At 40.8% G+C, this 23,331-nt stretch overlaps 1 protein-coding gene across 1 annotated transcript; it reads left to right on the forward strand.

Annotated features, from left to right (window-relative positions):
- Window positions 1-2,584: 2,584 nt before the first annotated feature.
- On the forward strand, window positions 2,585-23,191 carry LOC112222153 (glutaminase kidney isoform, mitochondrial). Its single transcript, XM_024384797.2, has 18 exons — window positions 2,585-2,980; window positions 4,509-4,593; window positions 8,937-9,058; window positions 11,410-11,539; window positions 12,735-12,814; window positions 13,061-13,224; window positions 14,016-14,074; window positions 15,427-15,459; window positions 15,552-15,610; window positions 17,170-17,236; window positions 17,353-17,403; window positions 18,034-18,210; window positions 18,467-18,598; window positions 18,842-18,934; window positions 20,875-20,936; window positions 21,205-21,281; window positions 21,480-21,543; window positions 21,831-23,191. Exons 1-18 carry the CDS (start codon window positions 2,772-2,774, stop codon window positions 21,988-21,990), a joined length of 1,824 nt encoding a protein of 607 aa, XP_024240565.1. The 5' UTR covers window positions 2,585-2,771; the 3' UTR covers window positions 21,991-23,191.
- The last annotated feature ends 140 nt before the right edge of the window (window positions 23,192-23,331 follow it).

The raw sequence follows: 23,331 nt of genomic DNA on the forward strand, positions 1-23,331 counted from the left end.
GGCCTAGATTTAATTGAACAGGAAATATAAGGGAATCATTTGATAATTTGGTCCCACTTCATCACGTGCACCGAAACCCATATTTACATGGTAGCTACAGCGGTAGTTTCAGTGAAGAGCCCTGAATTACCGCAGGACCCCAACAGAGAAGTGTGCGGACGGAATGGTTCATGCTGCAGCGGGCAGCGGGCGACCAGAACCACAAATTCGGTATTCAAATAGTATTTTAGTCTCGCAAATGATTTCATACTGGTCGTATTGCCATGTGTTGTTAGAAAATCACTTATACAGTACCAGTCACAACTTTGGACACGCCTACTCATTCCTTTATTTGGACTATTTTCTACATTGTAGTAATAGTGAAGACATGGAATCATGTAGTAACCAAAAAATTGTTAAACAAATCAAAATATATTCTATATTTGAGATTCTTCGAAGTAGCCACCCTTTACCTTGATGATAGCTTTGCACACTCTTGGCATTCTCTCAACCAGCTTCATGAGGTAGTCAACTGGAATGCATTTCAATTAATAGGTGTGCCTTGTTAATTTGTGGAATTTCCTTCTTAATTTCCTTCTTAATTTCCTTAATTCATTTGACCCAATCAGTTGTGTTGTGACAAGATAGAAGTGGTATACAGAAGATAGCCCTATTTGGTAAAATACCAAGTCCAAATTATGGCAAGATCAGCTCCAATAAGCAAAGACAAACGACAGTCCATCATTACTTTAAGAAATTAAGGTCAGTCAATCTGGAAAATTTCAAGAACTTTAAAAGTTCCTTCAAGTGCAATCGCAAAAAACCATCACGTGTTATGATGAAACTGGCTCTCATGAGGACCGCCACAGGAAAGGAAGACCCAGAGTTACCTCTGATGCAGAGGATAAGTTCATTAGTTACCAGCCTCAAGTCGCAGCCCAAATAAATGCTTCACAGAGTTCAAGCAACAGACACATTTCAACATCAACTGTTCAGAGGAAACTGTGTGAATCAGGCCTTCATCACTACACAGATGATAGGTTCATAGGGCATATACTATGGCATAGTAGGCTACAAGCTAATGTAGAATCTCAAATATGTTTTGATTTGTTTAACACTTTTTTGGTTACTATATGATTCCATATGTGTTATTTCATTGTTTTGATGTCTTCACTATTATAATACAATGTAGAAAATAGTACAAAATAAAGAAAAACCCTTGAATGAGTAGGTGTGTCCAAACTTTTGACTGGTACTGTATATCACATGAAGCACTCTCTGTCATGTCTGCTAGTGTCTCTCCCCTCCTCTAATGGGGCTCACGTTACAGAGCCGGCTCGTGGGCCTGCTTCAAACACTACTGGTGGCAAAAACAATTATCTGATGTGATTGAGTTCATGTGGTCACTTGTGATGAATTATAAAAGCAATTATAAAAGCAATTGTCAGCTTGCAGTTCTCATTGGAAAGTATGTTGTTAATCATTCACTAAATGTAATGAAATAATGGCTATTATGATTGGTCACTAGTCAGCCTATCAATAGCATACTTGTTGCTTTTCCTTTATCTTACTGACAGTTGATTTTGGAATCGGAAAGTTTACAATGTGAACTCGTTCCAATTAAAAATATATATATTATGTCTTGCAGGGGCTTTTTGTCTGCTTCAAATGAGTTGTTTTACAGTTTATTTTAATACAATTACTTTATTCCAACCAGCAAATATCTTACGAAACCATGCATTCATTGCATATTATAATGCATAAAATGGTGGTTTTGAAAATGTGTAATTTTAACGTTGCGGGACTGGGAAAGGAGCTGGATGAGATCTGGCAGGAGCATGTGGGATACCGGCAAAAAATCAGGAATGCTGCAGGTTACTGTATGACATTTTGTGGGAGCAGCACCATACCAAAAATCAGTCCTGCTCAGACCGCTATTACAGTGAAGTACACATTGTTACTTACAACTGTAGTAGCAAACCTATTTGTGCTTTGTGTAATGGGGAGTATAATCATGTTCATATGAATGTAATAATACGATATGCAAACATAGAGAGTAAAAATGTCCACTAATGTCATCACTACACAGATTATAGATCCATAGGGCCTATACTATGGCATAGTAGGCTACAAGCTAATAGTAGACCCACATGTGGTGTGATACATTACCATATGGTGTCGCTACACAAGATACAAGTTACTAGAAAATTCCCAATGCCATCTCTGCGCCTTATTGGTAGCCTTCATTTCCCTAAAGCCAATGTGGCTATCAAATTGTAAGCAGTTAAATTCAAATAATTTTGGATAATAGTATTATTTATATATTCACATTTATTTACAGGTTCACAGATATTACCTTGTTCAACAGTTGTGAACAACAAACAAGATTACATAATCTTACATCCTACACGGCAAGACTTTTAAAGGTTTTGTTTCCATAGATGCATCTCAGAAAAGTAGCCTAAAATTAGATTTGTAATGTACCACTCAATCACGTCATTGAAATCATACCTGTGCCATGGATGGTAAATTTCTCACTCTCTTCCGGGTCTGGCCTCAGCTGTCATTGGTCACTGGCCTCTCATCTGTCAACCAACTTCTGCCAGTCACAACGCCACCCCCCACGCGACAGTATCATGTCCTTGTGCTAGCATGCATAACAAATGATATAAAGCCTCCGAGGAACGACGCACTGGACACAGATCTGATGTCTCTACAGTTTTTATTCTATTTGAACTTTGTTAACCTAACCCAGCGCTATATTCCTTTTGGTTGCGATCCACCCTTTAATAATGCATAGTCTAAAACGTCTGCGGATTACTAATGCGGGAGTTTTACAACTGCTCAAACATGCCGTCAACTCCGCACTAGTTGGGAGTGACAGCAATGTATTTTCCAGGAGCCAGCAACCCTTTCAGCTGTTCTGCAGGAGCGCAGCACTGCACCACAACAGGCAGCAACATCATCAAGCTGTCAATGATTTGGACCAAACAGAGTGCAGGTACATACTTACTCAGTCACATTATCTACCAATAAGGGAATATGAACAGTATATACAGGTAACTGCCAAAATAATGGAAATACTTGAGTAAATGAGGGATACAAAGTATTGAAAGCTAGTGCTTACACAAAGATGTTGTTCCTGAGTTAAATAAGCAATTAACATCCCATAGTCCTTAGGGTCATGTATAAAAAGGCTGGGCAGGCCATTATTTTGGCTACCATGGCTATGCCCACATATAATGACAATTCCCCTATCCACAGGGCAGAGTGGTCACTAAATGGTTTGAGGAGCATGAAAATGATTTAAACCATATGCCATGGCCATCTGAGTCACCAGATCTCAACCCAAATGAACACTTATGGGAGATTCTGGAGTGGCGCCTGAGACAGCATTTTCCACCACCCTCAACAAAAAACAGAATTATGGAATTTGTCGTGGAAGAATGGTGTCGTAGACTCCATTTAAGAACTTGGAGCTGAGTAGTCAGTGGAATTGGTTTGAAAGCTGATATTAACATGAACTGCATGACTATAGGCTACACTACACTACACTACAGCCTGCTACACTACACTAGGCCGACACTACACTACACTACAGCCTGCTACACCACACTAGGCCGACACTACACTACACTACAGCCTGCTACACTACACTAGGCCGACACTACACTACACTACAGCACGCTACACCACACTAGGCCGACACTACACTACACTACAGCCTGCTACACCACACTAGACCGACACTACACTACACTACAGCCTGCTACACCACACTAGGCCGACACTACACTACACTACAGCCTGCTACACCACACTAGGCCGACACTACACTACACTACAGCCTGCTACACCACACTAGGCCGACACTACACTACACTACAGCCTGCTACACCACACTAGACCGACACTACACTACACTACAGCCTGCTACACCACACTAGGCCGACACTACACTACACTACAGCCTGCTACACCACACTAGGCCGACACTACACTACACTACAGCCTGCTACACCACACTAGGCCGACACTACACTACACTACAGCACGCTACACTACACTAGGCCGACACTACACTACACTACAGCCTGCTACACCACACTAGGCCGACACTACACTACACTACAGCCTGCTACACCACACTAGGCCGACACTACACTACACTAGGCCGACACTACACTACAGCACGCTACACTACACTAGACCGACACTATACTAGGCCTACACTACAGCACGCTACACTACACTAGGCCTACACTACACTACCCTACATACCCTACTACACTCTCCTTTTGGTGCTGGGGTGAAAAGAAAAACAGAACATTTGTTTATACACAGCTGTCAATGATTAAGTGATCCTTTGCACATGTACAGTATGTCTTAAGGAAAGTTCTACGGATGAGTCAACACAATCAAAACACAGTGTAAAACGTGTATGCAGTGGTGATCTTCAACAATGTCCCCCCCTGTAAGACCTACACTAGTGTTGTGACATGGTGCACTGTGTTGTCTGGGCTTCACAGGAACAGCTTGATCTCTGGGATGGACCTTCTTTTCTACACCATCACAGAGGGTAAAGAGATGATCTCAGTCTCTCAGTTTGTCTCTGTGAGTCTCCATTTCATCACATCCTCTCTCACTGTGTAAGACCATGTAGAACCTAACCTACAGTTGAAGTCGGAAGTTTACATACACTTGGAGTCATTAACTCGTTTTTCAACCACTCCACAAATTTCTCGTTAACAAACTATAGTTTTGGCAAGTCGGTTAGGACATCTACTTTGTGCACGACACAGGTAATTTTTCCAACAATTGTTTACAGAGAGATTATTTCACTTATAATTCACTGTATCATAATTCCAGTGGGTCAGAAGTTTACATACACTAAGTTGACTGCCTTTAAACAGCTTGGAATATTCCAGAAAATGATGTCCTGGCTTTAGAATCTTCTGATAGGCTAATTGACATCATTTGAGTCAATTGGAGGTGTACCTGTGGATGTATTTCAAGGCCTACCTTCAAACTCAGTGCCTCCTTGCTTGACATCATATGAAAATCAAAAGACATCAGCCAAGACCCCAGAAAAAAATTGTAGAACTCCACAAGTCTGGTTCATCCTTGGGAGCAATTTCCAAATGCCTGAAGATACCACGTTCATCTGTACAAATAATAGTACGCAAGTATAAACGTCATGGGACCACGCAGCTGTCATACCGCTCAGGAAGGAGACACGTTTGGTCTCCTAGAGATGAACATGCTTTGGTGCGAAAAGTGCAAATCCATCCCAGAACAACAGCAAAGGACCATGTGAAGATGCTGGAGGAAACGGGTACAAAAGTATTTATATCCACAGTAAAATGAATCCCATATCGACATAACCTGAATGACCGCTCATCAAGGAAGAAGCAACTGCTCCAAAACCTCCATAAAAAGCCAGTCTACGGTTTGCAACTGCACATGGGGCCAAAGATCATTCTTTTTGGAGAAATGTCCTCTGGTCTCATGAAACAAAAAGAGAACTGTTTGTCCATAATGATCATCGTTATGTTTGGAGGAAAAAGGGGGAGGCTTGCAAGCCGAAGAACACCATCCCAACCGTGAAGCACAGGGCTGGCAGCATCATGTTGTGGGGGTTCTTTGCTGCAGAAGGGACTGGTGCACTTCACAAAATAGTTGGCATCACGAGGAAGGAAAATTATGTGGATATATTGAAGCAACATCTCAAGTCATCAGTCAGGAAGTTAAAGCTTGGTTGCAAATGGGTCTTCCAAATGGACAAAGACCCCAAGCATACTTCCAAAGTTGTGGCAAAATGTATTAAGGACAACAAAGTGAAGGTATTGGAGCGGCCATCACAAAGCCCTGACCTCAATCCCATAGAAAATGTGTGGGCAGAACTGAAAAATCGTGTGCGAGCAAGGAGGCCTGCAAACCTGACTCGGTTACACCAGCTCTGTCAGGAGGAATGGGCCAAAATTCACCCAACTTACTTACCAAATACTAATTGATGTATGTAAACTTCTGACCCACTGGGAATGTGATGAAAGAAATAAAAGCTGAAATAAATAATTCTCTCTACTATTATTCTGACATTTCACATACTAAAAATAAAGTGGTGATCCTAACTGACCTAAAACAGGGATTTCTATACTCTGATTAAATGTCAGTAATTGTGAAAAACTGAGTTTAAAGGTATTTGGCTAAGGTGTATGTAAACTTCTTACTTCAACTGCATATACAGTACAGGTTATTTAACCTATTTAAAATAAATCTGGAATGCCCTTTTTTTCTGATTGTATTGACAGTTGCCTTGACATTCCTCGACATCCTTTTAAAGTTGACACAGTACTGCCTGTACAACAACACATTCTAGTTCCTGAAGCGACCTTTGGGCTTGCTGTTTTCACTTGAGCTAAATGCATACCGATCGAATCCCAGAGAGTGTAAGACGAGCCAGGCAGGAATCCATCACACCATCACACCATGTCACCAGCCCAGTTCAGGCTCAGGTTTAAAAGTGTTGAGGAAAAGCCTCGTGTAACTTTATGACTAATAGACAGGTGTGGCCTCGTCGTTGAGGCTAGACGTGAATCCTCTTAAACCCCAAAAGATTGGCGTCTTAATCAATGATAACTCATTATAACCTGGTTAGAAAGGCGGTGGTTGAACTGCTCTGACATCACCTCACCAATGAAACCAAGTTCAAGCTAGGTGTTAACAAACGTATTTACCTCACCAATGACCACCAGCCATTCCCAAGCAACAGTCGCCTCTGGAATGTTGGGTACATGAGTCGAGAAGAACATCACAGAAGTTGTAGCTCAGTTGGTGAGAATGTCATAGACGCACATGACCTCCAGTCATTTTACGATGCGTGAAGAGACTTTGTGTTCCCTCTCCGTGCTTTTACACCATCATTTAGAACACGTACAGAAGTCTCAGCTCAGTTGGTGAAAATATCATACAAGCACATTTGTCCATAGGCCCACACTTGATTACACACAGGTGGATTGTATTTATCATCATTAGTCATTTAGGTCAACATTGGATCATTCAGAGATCCTCACTGAACTTCTGGAGAGAGTTTGCTGCACTGAAAGTAAAGGGGCTGAATAATTTTGCACGCCCAATTTTTCAGTTTTTGATTTGGTAAAAAAGTTTGAAATATCCAATAAATGTCGTTCCACTTCATGATTGTGTCCCACTTGTTGTTGATTCTTCACAAAAAAATACAGTTTTATATCTTTATGTTTGAAGCCTGAAATGTGGCAAAAGGTCGCAAAGTTCAAGGGGGCCGAATACTTTCGCAAGGCACTGTACATATGAGATGAGTAATGTAGGGTATGTAAACATTATATTAAGTGGCATTGTTTAAAGTGGCTAGTGACTACACGGTTGCCATCTGCTTTGACCTTTGACTGATCTCAGTTTTGAGGAGGGAGATCTGTCATTTATTGTCATGCTATGCTGTATGTGTTTGGCATGACAGGGAACAGTGACACAAAGGAGTTTGACTAAAACACATTGGAAGGACTGACTGAACAGTAGCTGTGGCTACAGAATACTGTCACAATAGATTAGAGATTAGGCTAATTAGGGTTTACACCTTTCCCAGACCTACCAGGAAACAGGATCCTTTCTTTGTGTGGTGAGGTTATATTTAGTTCTCATAGAGCAATTATGTTACTTAACTTAGTGTTATTGAAGTACTTCTCTCATCTGATGACTCAATTTCTCAAAAGCTCTAAAATTCTGTCATCTTTGCTTCTGTCAGGAATGGAAAAACACCCAGTACTGCCCCCAGTAAACATAGCTTTGAATGCTGCTGTCCAATACAGTATGTCTGAATATCACTTCAGGCTCTCATGAAAGCCACTATCCTATGTGACCAAGGACATAAAATAACTGAACACAACAGTCCAGTCAAGCAATGTGTGTTGCTCATTAAAGCATTGCTCAGACACACAGGCTTGAAAATAACTGTCTGAACCCTCCTATGAGAAAAGTCTGCTGTCAATGTACATGATACCCCAGAAATAGACACACGTTGCATATAGCTGTCGGCATGACTTGAAGTTGGCTTAGGGGAGGGATTTCAAACACTAGATATGTACCTTCCTCCTTCAGGGCTGCTTACAGGACTGCTAGAACCCTTGTTGCTGCTCACATAATAGCAAAACAGGGTTTGTGCCTGTAGTCAGATAAAATCATAATTTGTTCCAATTCAGATATTGAATGTGACACACTTAAACAATTATTGTAGTCCTGTATATTTTCAGTTCTTCTATAGCTAAAGAAAAGTCACCCAAAGTGATCAATTAAATTATTATTAATAACCTATACATGTCCTTATCGTTATGTACCAAAACATGAATAAAATTGACAGATTGACTCTTTCAGTCAATCTGTTAACCTGAGTTAAGTTTTTGTAATTTTAGCGCATCATTTTTTTTTTCAAAATACAAAAATTCGATACAATTCAATAAAATACAATTCAAAATACACTGAAAACATCCAAAATACTGTACATAATCTATAGTGCTAAAAACAACAATGCAATTTCAAAACAAGTTCACATTGAGGTTAAAGAAAGTGTATTTGATCAAATTACTTGTTTTTTTTGCTAACCATTACTTTGGACAAAATCAAGACGTTCTTGTTCTGCTTATTAAAAAAAATCTTAAATTACAGCTCAATCCTGCGATTAACTCGATTTTAAATGCTTTAATCATTTGACAGCCCTAGTACTCTATTAGGACCAGCATCGGGACCAGCTTTCTTAGAGCTCAAATATCTATCACCCTTCCCTAGAGATGCTATCCCAGTTCTGGATCAGCTCTCCATGACTCCATGCCCATTTTTCCTCTTCTCTCCCTCTCCCTTCTTTTTAATTTTCTCTAAAAGAAATCTCTCACTCTTGTTTTCTAAATGTTCCTCTCTCCTTCCACCAGGCGTTGAAGAGCACTGGTTTGTGGACATCTGATCCCAGGCTGAGGGACTGTATGCGTCATCTGCGCCTGGCCATGCGGGAATCTGGCGGAACAGTCATGGTGGACCAGAAACTCTTCAGGAAGTGAGCTATGCTCGATTTTCACTTTCATCTTACCATATACATCCTCTAACGTTAGTAGGATGGTATAGAGAGAATATTGACAAACACTATGATTCTTTCATTCAGACAGTTAACATAATGTATTATGACTTTCTCTATCACACATACCATATTCTCATTCTTCTGGCTGATTGGCAAAACACCACACACACTATCCCATTTTTACATGGCAATGTTATGAAAGTGACATTTCTATGGTATTTCACTGTGCGAAGGAACTATCTTTGCCCCCAGTGTTTACTAGAAACTTCCAAGACTTTGTTTTTCACTATCTCTGAGTGTATTTGTGTCCGCTCTGCATGCCTCTACAGTGGACAGGTGGATATTTGTTAGGAAAGATTAAGCATCAAGGATGTTTGATTGTGGTTGTATTGTAGTGTTTGGGTTGGGGTTAATGTAAGAGAAAGACAGAGTGACAGCATCTGTCGTTTTATGGCCGACAGCTGCCTCTGAACCTTACTCACACACACACACACACACACACTCTGTGACATGCAGAGAGAGAGAGAGAGCTCTGGAGTATGACATCTGTGCAGGGCTTAAGTCTGGACGGGAGCTAATGAAAGTCCATCATAGTGGGTGAACTGCAGACGGTGCCAGTTGTATTAGGAGCTCAGTTTATCAGCAAGCTCCGAGGGAGTCTAGACTGCTGTCCAAACAGTATTCATTCCTAACTGGCAAACCTAACTCAATGAATGCAGTGATGATTCGGACTCTGGCATGCTACTGTAGTGGGTCACTGAGTCCTGTGTGGTGGACTTCTTACATTTAATAACTATGTTTCAGTGATTGAACACTGCATATCTACTGTCGTTTTGCTCAACTTAGAGAAATTGAGACTTGGTGTTGTACTTGGTATTATTTAGAAACTAGGCCCAAATACACAAATAAAGTCATGGAGAAAAGAATAACAATATTGTGTTGTGATTAGATATTGTCTTCCCATTATGAGGAACATTCTGAGGTGGTCACTGGAAAAAGACCACTAGAAATAAAAATCTCCCGTTTCTGGTGAATGTATAAATTCTGCAATCCCTATATTAGCCTCCCCAGTGCCCCAAACTCTAAACAAGTTGTGTATTAACAAGCAACGGGGGGTGGATCTTTCAGCTCAACCCAGCTAAGATCACCTCAGTGCCTACTAAACTTAGTGCTTTGTTAATATATAATGGTACAGGTGCGTATCTACAGTATGAAAGGCTGTCTATTGTCAGCCTTTCATACTGTCCCAGTTGAGGTCCAGTTTTATGTTGTTGATGTCATTAAGGATTTCATCATAGGATCAGTAGTGTGTCTGTTCCATTGTCATAGGTCACTTAGCCCTGATACATGGCTGACTCCTAGATGCCGCATAGGAGTCAGCAGCTGTGTATCAGGGCTAATGGTCACTGTGTGTATTAATACAGTAGTAATACTATATACTGTAAATAATCTAAACTAACTGATATTTTTTGTATGGTAATTTATAATAATTTGGTGGGTGCTTATATTTGTACAAGTGTATATTAAAACACGTGTGAATTGGAAAACCCTGTTTTTTACATATCCATAACACTCCCTGAGACACCTTCGGAGAGTAGGGTTGTTAGAGTTAAGTGACTTTCTCAATGGCACTTAGACAGATATTTCAACTTGTCGGCTCGGGGATTACGAACTAGAGACCTTTCAGTCACTGGCTCAACACTCAAACCGCTAGGCTAATCTAACGTAGCAGGCGTAAAAGAAACACCTGAAACTAGATCCCCCACATACTGGTTTTGACAAGAAGAAAATAAACTGTTGGGGGAGGTTTTCTTCTGCGCTGTTCAAACAACCCAGTAAATGTGGAGGAGGAGTTAAGATGGAGAGTCACCTTGTTAACGCCCAAAAGTGGAAGTCGCATCACAGGCTCTCTTTCCGTTTCCCCTAAAAACCAGAACAGCTGGTTGTTGCAGACTCAGCAGTGGTTATCGCTAGACACAGCAACGGGAAGTAGGGGTGCACCCCATGATAAATGGAAATAATATATAATATATATATATATAATAAAGAAATTAAATTATAATAAAAATACAATTATACACAATTATATTAATCCTGTGTGAACTAGGCCTTTATTACTCCTGTATGAGCGGACAAAAATTATCCTCAGCAACCCCCCATCCCCTCTTCGTCCAGCACCCCCAATGCAAAACATCTTCCCACGGTTGGCCTCAACAGGAATGGAACCAACAACACTATTGTTCCAAGTGCCACACTCTACCAACTGAGCCATTACCTATGTAATAAACAAAGTATACATGTGATATTTCTGTATTTGTGATGTGTTTCAGGTGTGTGGGTGCTAACATCCTGTTGCTGACACAGGCATTCAGGAGGAAGTTCATCATCCCAGACTTCGAGGTGTTTGCATCCAACATGGACCAGCTGTACTACAGTACGCAAAGGCAGGAGGGGGGACACGTGAGTTCTGTTAGGATGCCTGCACTATGTACATTGGAATTCACACGCTAAAAGCATTCTCACATACTGTACACTTACACACCTACACATCCACATGAGGATATGCTAAAATAATCTCACTCACACGCGCGTACTGAATGAAGCCATGCACACACTACATTTGTACATACATGTACATACACATGTACTATACATACAGTGCATTCGGAAAGTATTCAGACCCTTCACTTTTTCCACATTTTGTTACATGACAGCTTAATTCTAAAAAAAACCGAAAAAAACATTAAAATCATCATCAATTTACACACAATACCCCATAATGACAAAGCAGTTTTGTTTTATTGGAAAATGGAAATATTACATTTACATAAATATTCAGACCCTGTTGAAGCACCGTTGGCAGTGATTACAGCATTGAGTCTTCTTGGGTATGAGTGGCTGGGCCACTCAAGGACATTCAATGACTTGTCCAGAGCCACTCCTGCATTGTCTTGGCTGTGTGCTTAGGGTCGCTGTCCTATTGGAAGGTGAACCTTCGCATCAGTCTGAGGTCCTGAGCGCTCTGGAGCTGGTTCTCATCAAGGATCTCTCTGTACTTTGCTCCGTTCATCTTTCCCTCGATCCTGATTAGTCTCCCAGTCCCTGCCACTGAAAAACACCCCCACAGCATGATGCTGCCACCCATGCTTCACCGTAGCGGTGGTATTGGCCAAGTGATGAGCAGTGCCTGGTTTCCTCCAGATGTGCCACTTGGCATTCAGGCCAAATAGTTCAATCTTGGATTCAACAGACCAGAGAATCTTGTTTCTCATGGTCTGAGAGTCCTTGAGGGGCCTTTTGGCAAACTCCAAGCGGGCTGTCATGTGCCTTTGCATGAGGAGTGGCTTCCGCCTGCCCACTCTACCATAAAGTCCTGATTGGTGGAAGTCTGAATACTTATGTGAATAAGGTATTTCTGTTTTTTATTTTCAATACATTTGCAAAAATATCTAAAAACCTGTTTTTGCTTTGTCATTATGGGGTATTGTGTGTAGATTGATGAGTAAAACTATTAATTTAATTCATTCAAGAATAAGGCTGTAACGTAACACAATGTGGAAAAGTGAAGGGGTCTGAATACTTTTCGAATGCACTGTACCTGCCTTTGATACACATTACACTCATCCAATCCATTCCTTTGTGTGTCTTTCCTTAGGTAGCAGATTACATTCCTCAACTGGCTAAATTCAGCCCTAATCTGTGGGGAGTGTCTCTATGCACAGTGGATGGGCAGAGGTAAGATTACAGCATCATCTGATCTATGTACATAGTCTCTTTTCACAGTATATCACCACTGCCCTCCATCATGACACATAACCCATGTTACTGAAATTAAGAGCTTTGAACAGGCAGTCCACATGTCATCCCCTCATCTTGCCCTGTCAGTCTCTGCCCACCTTGTTGATGCAGAATCCTCCACTGTGTCTGTTGTCACCTCAGCCCTCACTGTCCCATGATCTCTCCCCTGCTGGTGTGATGCAGACATTCTGCAGGTGACACCAAGGTTCCATTCTGTCTTCAATCATGTGTGAAGCCACTGGAGTACGCCATCGCTGTGCATGAGATCGGCACTGAGCATGTGCACCGTTACGTGGGCAAAGAGCCTAGCGGACTCAAGTTCAACCAGCTGTCACTGAATGATGAGGGTGAGAGAGATTAACCCTAACCCTATCCCTGTCTGCCTATGGCTGGGCTCACATACCTACTACATGTCTCTGTGTTGACTTCTGTATAGATGCCCCACACTTGAATGCATCTGAGGAGTACTGAGGAAAAAACTGTCTTAAATTGAACACTCAATGATATCTCTGACCCTATCTCCTGATCTAAGCTAACTCAATCGTAGGGTAGTGAATAGTTCATTACACTGGAAGCAAACAATTACACATTTCAGTGAACAATTGTGTAAAGAGAAGACAACCAACCTCTCTGGAACTACAGCCCACTGGGCACAGATGTCAGTTCAACGTCTAGTTTTGATTGAAATGCGTTTTTTGTCAACTAATGTGAATTCAACATGAAATCAACAAAAAAAACTTTTCCCACATTGATTCAGCATCATCACAATGATTATTTTTGGCTGCAATGACGTGGATACCACATTGATTCAACTAGTCTTTGCCCAGTGGGAGGTGATTGAGAAACAGGGAAATTACCAATCGACTTGATCAATGATTACAATATGCTGTAGGTCTTGACTGGTGAGATACAGTCGATAGAGCAGGAACAAGCAAGAACCGGACATCTGATCATTAACCAGTCAAGACAGCTTATCCGCAGGTTCCCTCTAAGCTGGCTACGGCTGACTAGGTGTCTTTAAACATGTTCACCTCTGGCACGCACATACGTGTTCACTTTATAAAGCGGCCATATCTTTAGGTTATATGGTGGTGGAGTGCACTACAGTGATAACATTGTCCTCTCTCTCTTTGGACAGATAAACCACACAACCCTATGGTGAACGCGGGGGCTATCGTCATCAGTTCTCTGCTCAAGGTAAGGGGATTCCTGGGTGATGTTATAATCTCCCATAACCTTTCATGAGGTTTTAGAATGAGAGGATAGATCAAATCTTTGCTAGCTAACTTAAATAATATCAGGAGTACATTACATGCACACAGATTAAGCTTTGCCAATGAGTGCAATCTGTTGTACACCAAATCCACTCCAACATCAAATATACAGGAAATCAGGAAATCTGTCGTAACTAGTACAGCCAAGTGTCACAGTCAGACCACCCTCAATCATTGACCAATTCACCCTATGGCCCAATACAGTGTGGACAGAGGTCAGTAAACTATCTCCAGCTGACTCGCCAACCCTCCCTATCAGTCAGCATTGCCCTCATTCTAACAGATACAGCAGTGGGGAAAGAATGCAGTCCTCTATATAGACATGGACCTCTATTCTGCTGTTTTCCTCTCCCTGCCTAGCTGCCTGTCTTCACCAGCTGCCTCTTAGGCCATTCAGGTCACATACATTAGTGGGTGAGGGTGGGACTGACAGGATGTGTGTATGTGTTAGACAGGCCAATGAGACAGCTGGGAAGAAAAGGCGTGTTTGTCTGTGGGTGAGAGACTGTATGTGTGATTGTGTGGGTGGGTGTGTGTTTATGTCTGACAATCATAAGTATTATACTGTATGTCTTTGACAACTTTAAGAACAGGAAGAGAGAACAGATCGAGATGGATGAGTCATTTCATTGGCTAATAGTCTATAGCCCATACTGCACTGGGCAAGTTGAGGGAAGGACTTGTACTCTTCCAATTAAGTGTAGCACTCCTAGCACGTTTTATTTGGAGTTTATGCAATTCATTCATAAATATTGCGCAAAGTTCACTTGATCTTTCAGAGAGCGCAGAACTCTCTGAAGTTATGAGTGGAAAGATATGTCATCACTCAGGAGCACTTCATCAGAGTATCACTGACCAATAAGCCCAGGGTCGCACCACATTTGAAGAAACCTATTCCTTGAGGACCACTCAACAGGGAAGTACCAGTCCCTGCCCGTTTTGGTGACTTAACGACTTGCTGGTGATCTTTCACTGGACCCTGAAACTTAAGCAGGGCAATAATCTGCCCCCGAGCTGTTATACACATCACACAGACAGACAGACAGACAGACAGACAGACAGACAGACAGACAGACAGACAGACACCGCAACTAATCCTACCCTGCACACCCACCCAGAATCTGTCTGACTCACCAGTACACTGTACCGTTGGTGCCAAAATACACAAACACTGCCACCTAGGGACAGAACAGCTCTCTGCATAGTGTCAATACAAAATTACTTCAGCACAAGAACACTGTACTAAAGGGATTTCCTTCTTCTTCTTCTTTACAGCCTAACTCGAATAAGGCAGAGAGGTTTGATTATGTGAGTATCCTTTAAGTTTCAGACTTCTGACGTGTCTACAATTGCTTCTTATTAGTAAAATGTAATGGTAAAAATGACATATTTTATCGTAGGTAATGGAATACTTGAAGAAGATGGCTGGCACAGAGTATGTGGGCTTCAGCAACGCTACGTGAGTGTCAAATTGAACCATATAGTATGAAAATAAAATTATTAAAGATTTCAGACCATACAGTAAGTGTAATTTGTGGTGTGATAAACAGCTTTTAATTCAGTGGGCTCCAAAATTACTGGCATTCCTGACTAGCAATGCACAAACAATACTTTTAAAAATATAAACAATATAATTATAGAGAGAAACTCAAATTACCAACATCAATGGAACCAACCAAAATCATACAATAATTTAATGCAAAATACATTTCACCAAAATCAAGGTTTCATAATTATTGGCACTCCTCATTTAGTACTTAGTGCAACCACCTCTGGCAAGGATAACAGCATGGAGTCTTTTCCTGTAATGTTTGACAAGGTTAAGGAACACATTTGGAAGGATTTTGGACCATTCCTCTATGCAGATCCAGAGCTTTTTAAGGTCCTTCACATTCTTGGGATTGAGCTTATCAACTGCCCTCTTCAACTCAGCCGACAGGTGTACGATTGGATTGAGGTCCGGCGACTGAGATGGCAATGGCAGAACATTGATGTTGTCAGAACCATTTCTGTGTGGATCTTGAGGTATGTTTTGGGTCATTGTCTTGTTGGAAGGTCCACATACGGCCAAGTCCTAGCCTTCTGGCAGAGGCAACCAGATTGTCAGCCAAAATTGCCTGATACTTGGTAGATTTCATTATGCCATCAATCTTAACCTGTGCCCCTGGACCTCTGGAATTAAAACAGCCCCAAAACATCACTGACCCACCACCATATTTCACCATGGGTATGAGGTGCCTCTCCTTATATGCATCTCTGTTTCAACGCCAAACATGCCGATGCTGTATCTGACCAAAACATTTAATTTTGGTCTCATCTGACCAGAGCACCGTCTTCTAGTCAAGCGCTTGCATCTGTGTCTTGGGGTAAGAAAGGGCTTTCTTCAGGCAACCCTTCCAAAGAGCCTGTGGATGTGGTGTCTGACGGTGCTTTTTGAAACCTGGTGACCCTGAGATGCCACCAAGGCCTGCAATTCTTTCACAGTGATTGTTGGCGATTTTGTTGCTTCTCTCACCATCCTCCTCCCTATCCTGGAGGGGAAAATGTATTGCGTCCTCTACCCGTGAGCTTCTTAACTGTTCATATCAGTTCTTTTGTTTTCTTCATGATGTTGGATGACAAAGGGATATTGCATGCGTGTTACCTCATTTTTATACCCTTGTGAAACAGGAAGTGATGTAATGACTCAGTATAGTTCCTTAAGGCTTAGATAAACTTAAATAAGTGGAATTTAATTCCTGATTTTCTTTTGGTAGATGTTATTTACAATATTCTTTAAGGGTGCCATTAATTGTGAAACCTTGATTTGGAGGACATGGATTTAAAAACATTTTTTTACATCAATAAAGGATTTTGGTGGGTTCCATTGAAACATTAATAAAGTACAGTATTTCTCACATGTTATTTTGAGTTGATCTCTATAATTATATTGTTTATATTTTTTTAAGTATTGTTTGTGCATTGCCAGTCAGGGGTGCCAGTAATTTTGAAGCCCACTGTATGTATTTGCCTTCAAAGTTTTCAATCAGAGAAGGAGACCGGGGATAGGAATTTTGCTATTGGTTACTACCTGAAGGAGAAAAAAGTGAGTGTTTGATCTTTACAGAGTCTTCCCAATAGTTAAACCAATTTCTAAACTCTAAAACTATAAGTATACTACCTGTCCTGAAACTGTGGCCTCTCTCTCATTTTGTCTGGTAGTGCTTTCCTGAGAATGCAGATATGATTGCAGCCCTTGATTTCTACTTCCAGGTGAGACTCATGTTTAAAGAGATTTGCTGTTGTATTCATAGTTGCTGTCTCTGGTGGAAACACTCTGTATGTGAGTAAAGTACTACCCTGTACACAGGGTTGGGAAGGTTACTTTCTAAATGTATTCCATTACAGTTACTAGCTACCTGTCCAAAATTGGAATCCGTAACATCATTTATGGATTGTCCAAACTCTGTAACATATTCTGATTACTTTCAGTTACTATTGGATTACTTTCCCCTTAAGAGGCATTAGAAAAATACTTAAAGGATCCATCAAATGCATTTGGTGCATCATTATAGTGGTCTCTGACTTATAGACAGACTCGCTCAGGTGGAATAAACGTAACCCTTTCCCATGACATTCAATGCTGAATTGAATGTCATTGAGAAAACAAAAAGGTGTAATAATGTATTTTTTTTACAAACATTCTTTCTGATGTAAGTAATCATCTAGTTTTTCAAAAGTATCTGTAATCTGATTACAATCACTTTGCTGGTAACAGATTACATTTACTGTTTTTTTTATGTTGTAATCATATTATATGTAACAGATTACATGTAATCAGTTACTTCTCAAACCTGACTGTACAATAAACCAGAGGTCTCAACTGTTCTGTTTTCCTCTCAGCTGTGCTCCATTGAGGTGACCTGTGAATCAGGCTGTGTCATGGCCGCCACACTGGCCAATGGGGGCATCTGTCCAATCACAGGCGAGCGGGTGCTAAGTGCGGAGGCTGTACGGAACACCCTAAGCCTCATGCACTCCTGCGGAATGTACGACTTCTCTGGCCAGTTCGCCTTCCATGTGAGTCACTGAGAAACAGACAGAGGTCAATGACCTGAGGTGGCCTTATCACAGCGACGGAAGAGAAAGTGAGACATCCCCATCTCATCATCATTTATCATACTGTATGTGGTAAAATAGAACGTTCCCCTTTATCTCAGAGGTGCCATGTTGCTCTCACCTATCCTGTGTTGTCAGATCCATGCAGTTAAAAGAGATGAGACAAGGTAAGTGTCATACTTAACTTCATTCTTGCTTTTTGTCCCTTTGTTTCCAGGTGGGCTTGCCTGCTAAGTCTGGCGTGTCGGGTGCAGTGCTGCTGGTGGTCCCTAATATCATGGGAATAATGTGTTGGTCTCCTCCCTTAGACCGTGTCGGAAATAGTGTCCGAGGCATTCACTTCTGTCAGGTATGCAGACAAGAAGAATTTCAATCCCCTATGACACAAGTTTTTACCATACCCAGCAGTAGACATTTATTCTCGTTGATTACCTTGTTTTTTGATATATCAAAAGTAATGTCAATGTCATACCTGAGTGTATATATTTCTTTCTGTATTAGACATTGTAGATTTGGAAGATTAGAAAAGAATAGAACATTGAATAATAGATCAATCTGTTTCATTTTCCCATTCTGTCTGCTGATTGATCAGGAACTGGTTTCTCTCTTCAACTTCCACAATTATGACAACCTGAGACACTTTGCAAGGAAGCTGGACCCTCGCAGACTCTCATTTGATGATAGGGTAAGGGATAGAACAGGCACTAATGTCCTGAATCCGACCCGGGTTAAGAGTGCGAAAATTGAACGTTAATTCCCTTTTTATGCACCTTTCTCTCTATGCGTATTCTGACCTTGAAGTCAACCACTATTTGTTCGGGTTGGAGAGCTAAGAAATGAAGGTGTGGCTAAGGTGTGTCCTACAGATAAGCCATATTCTGACCTTGACTTAATTCCCTCGTAATTCCACCACCTTTACGTGCGAGGAAACCATGAATAAGGTTGAGTGAACCTGCTGGTTCCAAGTGGAAAAAGCATCTTCTTTCTTTTTTTCCTGATAGAAATAACAGCATTGTCCATGCACTGTCATTTATACACGGATAAGAGCTAGGGGAGTGAAAGTTATACCTCCCCCTGAGGAAAATATATTTTTACTTGGCCCTCCCCAAGCGTAAAAAAAACCAAGCATGTAACCCTCACCCTCCAAAATGATAATTAAAACAAAATAGCAGGGAATATTAAATCCCTTTTTAATTGATTATCAATGTTGCAACCGTGATTTCTATTAAATCATTTGGACACTCAAACGATGGGCTTCTGTAGGCCTGAACCTTGGCTTCTGTAGGCCTGAACCTTGGCTTCTGTAGGCCTGAACCTTGGCTTCTGTAGGCCTGAACCTTGGCTTCTGTAGGCCTGAACCTTGGCTTCTGTAGGCCTGAACCTTGGCTTCTGTAGGGCTGAACCTTGGCTTCTGTAGGCCTGAACCTTGGCTTCTGTAGGCCTGAACCTTGGCTTCTGTAGGGCTGAACCTTGGCTTCTGTAGGGCTGAACCTTGGCTTCTGTAGGGCTGAACCTGCCGAGTTGATGTATGCTCTTTAGAATGTTTGAATTATAACCTATGCCCAAGCTTTTCTCTGTTTTATTTTACAATTTCTATCATGTTAATTTATTAGCCACTTTTGGGAGCCACATACATTTATAACTGTCACTTTAGTGTTAGTTTTCTCAAATTTGTAGCTTAAATTTCGCATCATTCCATTTACCTTTCTTTCCTCTGTCACGTCTAGGTAAGTTATTCCTGAGGGTCGCTAGCATTAGTAGATCATATTAGGCTAACATTGGGCAATAATTTGGGACATATAGCAGTTTAAACCTGGAGACTGGCGCACGGTTCTTGACAACTGGACCGTTGTCATACAGTTCCATGTTTAGTGAGAATTAGAGTAGATTTATTTATAGGACTTGTTCAGCTCCCATTGTTAACTTATTTTATTTTACAAGATTTCATGGATTGAATTTGAGTATAACAGCTTTCAGGATGAATCAAACCACTGTATTTTTTATTCAACTATACATTGTGTGCATAAAGGCTCTCCAAACCAGTTTTTATTTCAAGTTTCATACATACTTTCCTAACCCTGAAATTTGCCTAAATAATCTACAAGGTCTGAGTATTTTTTTATCTACCAGTTGGTGCTGAAACTAAGACCAAGATGCATAGATGGTATTATGTCATTGATCCTTATTTTCTGAACCCGTTCTCTTGATGTATTCTAGTCTCTCGACAAATTCTAATTGTGGGTACATCGTATTGAAATGGACGGCTTAATATAAATGTACTGAAAACCCTATTTAATAGAAAATCTGTTGGCCAGCAAGTGAAAGGGTTTTCAGCGGTTGAATTACATTTATTCAGAGCGCGCAAGGGAGCCACGCCTGCAATGCCCATTACACACCTTCACACGGTAAGTCTGAATACCAACTACTGACAAGTGCATAATAAAGGCATCATTTCCTTCAGTCAGAATCGGGCCCTAAGTATACTAAATGTTTCTCAAATATACCTCTTGGGAACATTCATGTTTAGTGTTTATGCTTCCGCCACAATATCTGAAACATCGCTGTGCTTTAATATCCTTCTATGTTGATAACCCATAATTGTGATGTTTTCTTCTGACCCTTCAGAACAAGTCAGTGGTTAACCTGATGTTTGCAGCTTACAGTGGTGATGTCTCTGCCCTGAGGAGGTAAAGACAGAATCTTGGGATAGTTATATTATAGTTGGTCTTTCTGGTTTACCAGAAATGTAGTTTGCCTTTTCATAAGCAAGCGCTGGCGCCAGATAGGCAAGAAGAATATGGCTTCAATAATTAATTTATGTGCAGCATGGAACAGACCACCCCTGGTATCAAATCAATTTCAGTTAACTTCATAATTACACCATCTGTCATTCCAATTAACCTTTTGCTATACTCTTTTTTTTCTTCCTTCTCTCGCTCATGTCCTCTCCTTTAGGTTTGCTCTCTTGGCTGTGGACATGGAAGAGAAAGACTATGATTCTCGTACAGGTCTCCACGTGGCATCAGCCGAAGGTGCAACTACATATTTTTCAGGGATAAAACTGTTCTCTCACATAGCATGTACTTCACCTTATTGTTCAGGGTTGTAATTCAAGTGTGTCTGCTTTGGTTTAATTGGAGTGGATGGCTTCGCTGGGATAACTATAGATATGTGAATGCATAGTTGGTTGCCGTATATTGAGATTGAATTCTTCCTTCCTGTTTGTTCAGGTCATGTGGAAGCGGTGATCTTCCTAACAGAGATGTGTAAAGTGAACCCCCATATAAAGGACAGGTAGGGACACCACCTCATCTGCATGTCACTTTTAATAATTCACACATCTTTGAGAGATGTTCCATTGTAAATGTCCTTTTGGCATGCATAATGGAGACTGGTGGTTTGAAAAGTGTCCAGGCCTTTAAAATCACCCAACTACACCAGACCAGTCGAGGGCTATTATGACCTGATTTGTTCTGAGACTCAGTCAGAGCATTACTTAGCACACCATCCCTGGTTTCCTTTGACTCTGCAGCAGTATTTCAACATTTTTTCATTACTGCTTATATCGCACTCTCTATCAGGTGGGGAAACACACCCCTGGATGACGCCAGGCAGTTTGGTCGGGACGGGGTGGTGTCGGTCTTGACGGAGTACCAGCAGATGTACCTATGCAGTAATGGGTCCCAGTCAAAAACCGAAGACCAGAGAAAATTAGACAGTGAAGGTTGTGGTTTGAGCTAGACAGGAGAGATGTCTAACCATATTGTATTTAATACAAGAGGCACTGGCAGTTTCATTCCAGGTAGTTGTGCCCTTCCCCAATATCCTTGTTCACTAGCACTCCCCATAACAGATCTGATAAGACTGGGTTGGTTAAAGCAATATGGCAGAAAGCAGGTGAACTTACCTCTTCTCAGGTAGATAGGTGACGTTTCGTAATAAATGTAGCCATTTTGTGCCAAGAGTCATGAAGAGTTGTAGCTAATTGAGTGAGTATAGTTGATATGGTCAGTGCACACTTTCTTTGTCCAGGTTGCTGCACATAAAAGCTTTAGGAGTCTTCAGGAGTGGACAGAATCACTGTAGCACTGTATAAAGCTGATATGACACCAACAAGTGATCAGTTGCTAGTCAGAGGGGTATACTAAAAAGCAGGATCAATGCATCAGCCAGCTAACTTTGATTAACAACCAGAAATAACTGTTGGTTTTCTGGTTCATTAAGAAACCTAAACATAGGTATGTTTTTGATTGTCGAGTCAGTCAGACCATGCGCGTTTCATGCTCATCTTTAAAAAAAAAAAAGTTATTTCAGAATATTTTGGCAAGTTAGCTGGCTAAGGCATTGCACTTTGTAGTATACCACTCAGATGAACTTGGCAGCTATTTATATGTACACACACTTTGTCCTTACTCAAAATTACCAGTATAATTTATACAATGTTTTCAATCATGTATGAAGCATTAATATTTTAAGGGATTTTTACACTGCATATTACCAGGCTATAAATATATTAAGTGGAAATGTATATATTAATCTACCTCAATAGGAAGTAGAACAGTTTCATAAGCAGGTTTTAAGATATGCGTGAATAAGCCATGTATTGTGAGGATGGGATATAACCATTTTAATTCTGGTCTTTTCTCCTTGTGAATACTTATGTTAATATAGAAACATGTCTAAATGTAATGAGTGATTGAGACTAATGAATATTCATGTATGATAGTATCTCATCAGCATTTCCTGTTATATGCACATGAATGTTGTCCATGTACTACAGAACAGACTGGTTCTATAACATCAAAACTAAGATACACATCCAGGATTTTCTTACTGTGATTAAGTGCTGCTGTTTTACAGACTGCTTCCTCAGGTTAAACTGTCAATGTGAGCATGATTTCCATATGTTATGCTCTGCTGTAAATAAATGAGTGAAAATGTGCAACTTTTTGTTTTGGCATACAATTTCAGCATATCAAAAGGCATGGTTTAATTCAAGTTTGACAAGAGAATGGAGAATGTCAGGACTTTAAGCAACAGTAACATTCCCAGTACCTAATGATCTCGTTACACACAAGACAG

This window comes from Oncorhynchus tshawytscha, linkage group LG22 (assembly GCF_018296145.1).
Source record: "Oncorhynchus tshawytscha isolate Ot180627B linkage group LG22, Otsh_v2.0, whole genome shotgun sequence".
Lineage (NCBI taxonomy): Eukaryota > Metazoa > Chordata > Actinopteri > Salmoniformes > Salmonidae > Oncorhynchus > Oncorhynchus tshawytscha.

Coding starts and splice junctions, on each gene's coding strand:
- LOC112222153 (XM_024384797.2), top strand. CDS start 2,772: ATGCATAGTCTAAAACGTCTGCGGATTACTAATGCGGGAGTTTTACAA. Junction 12,815..13,060: donor TGCACAGTGGATGGGCAGAG/GTAAGATTACAG, acceptor GGTGTGATGCAG/ACATTCTGCAGGTGACACCA. Junction 21,544..21,830: donor AACCCCCATATAAAGGACAG/GTAGGGACACCA, acceptor ACTCTCTATCAG/GTGGGGAAACACACCCCTGG.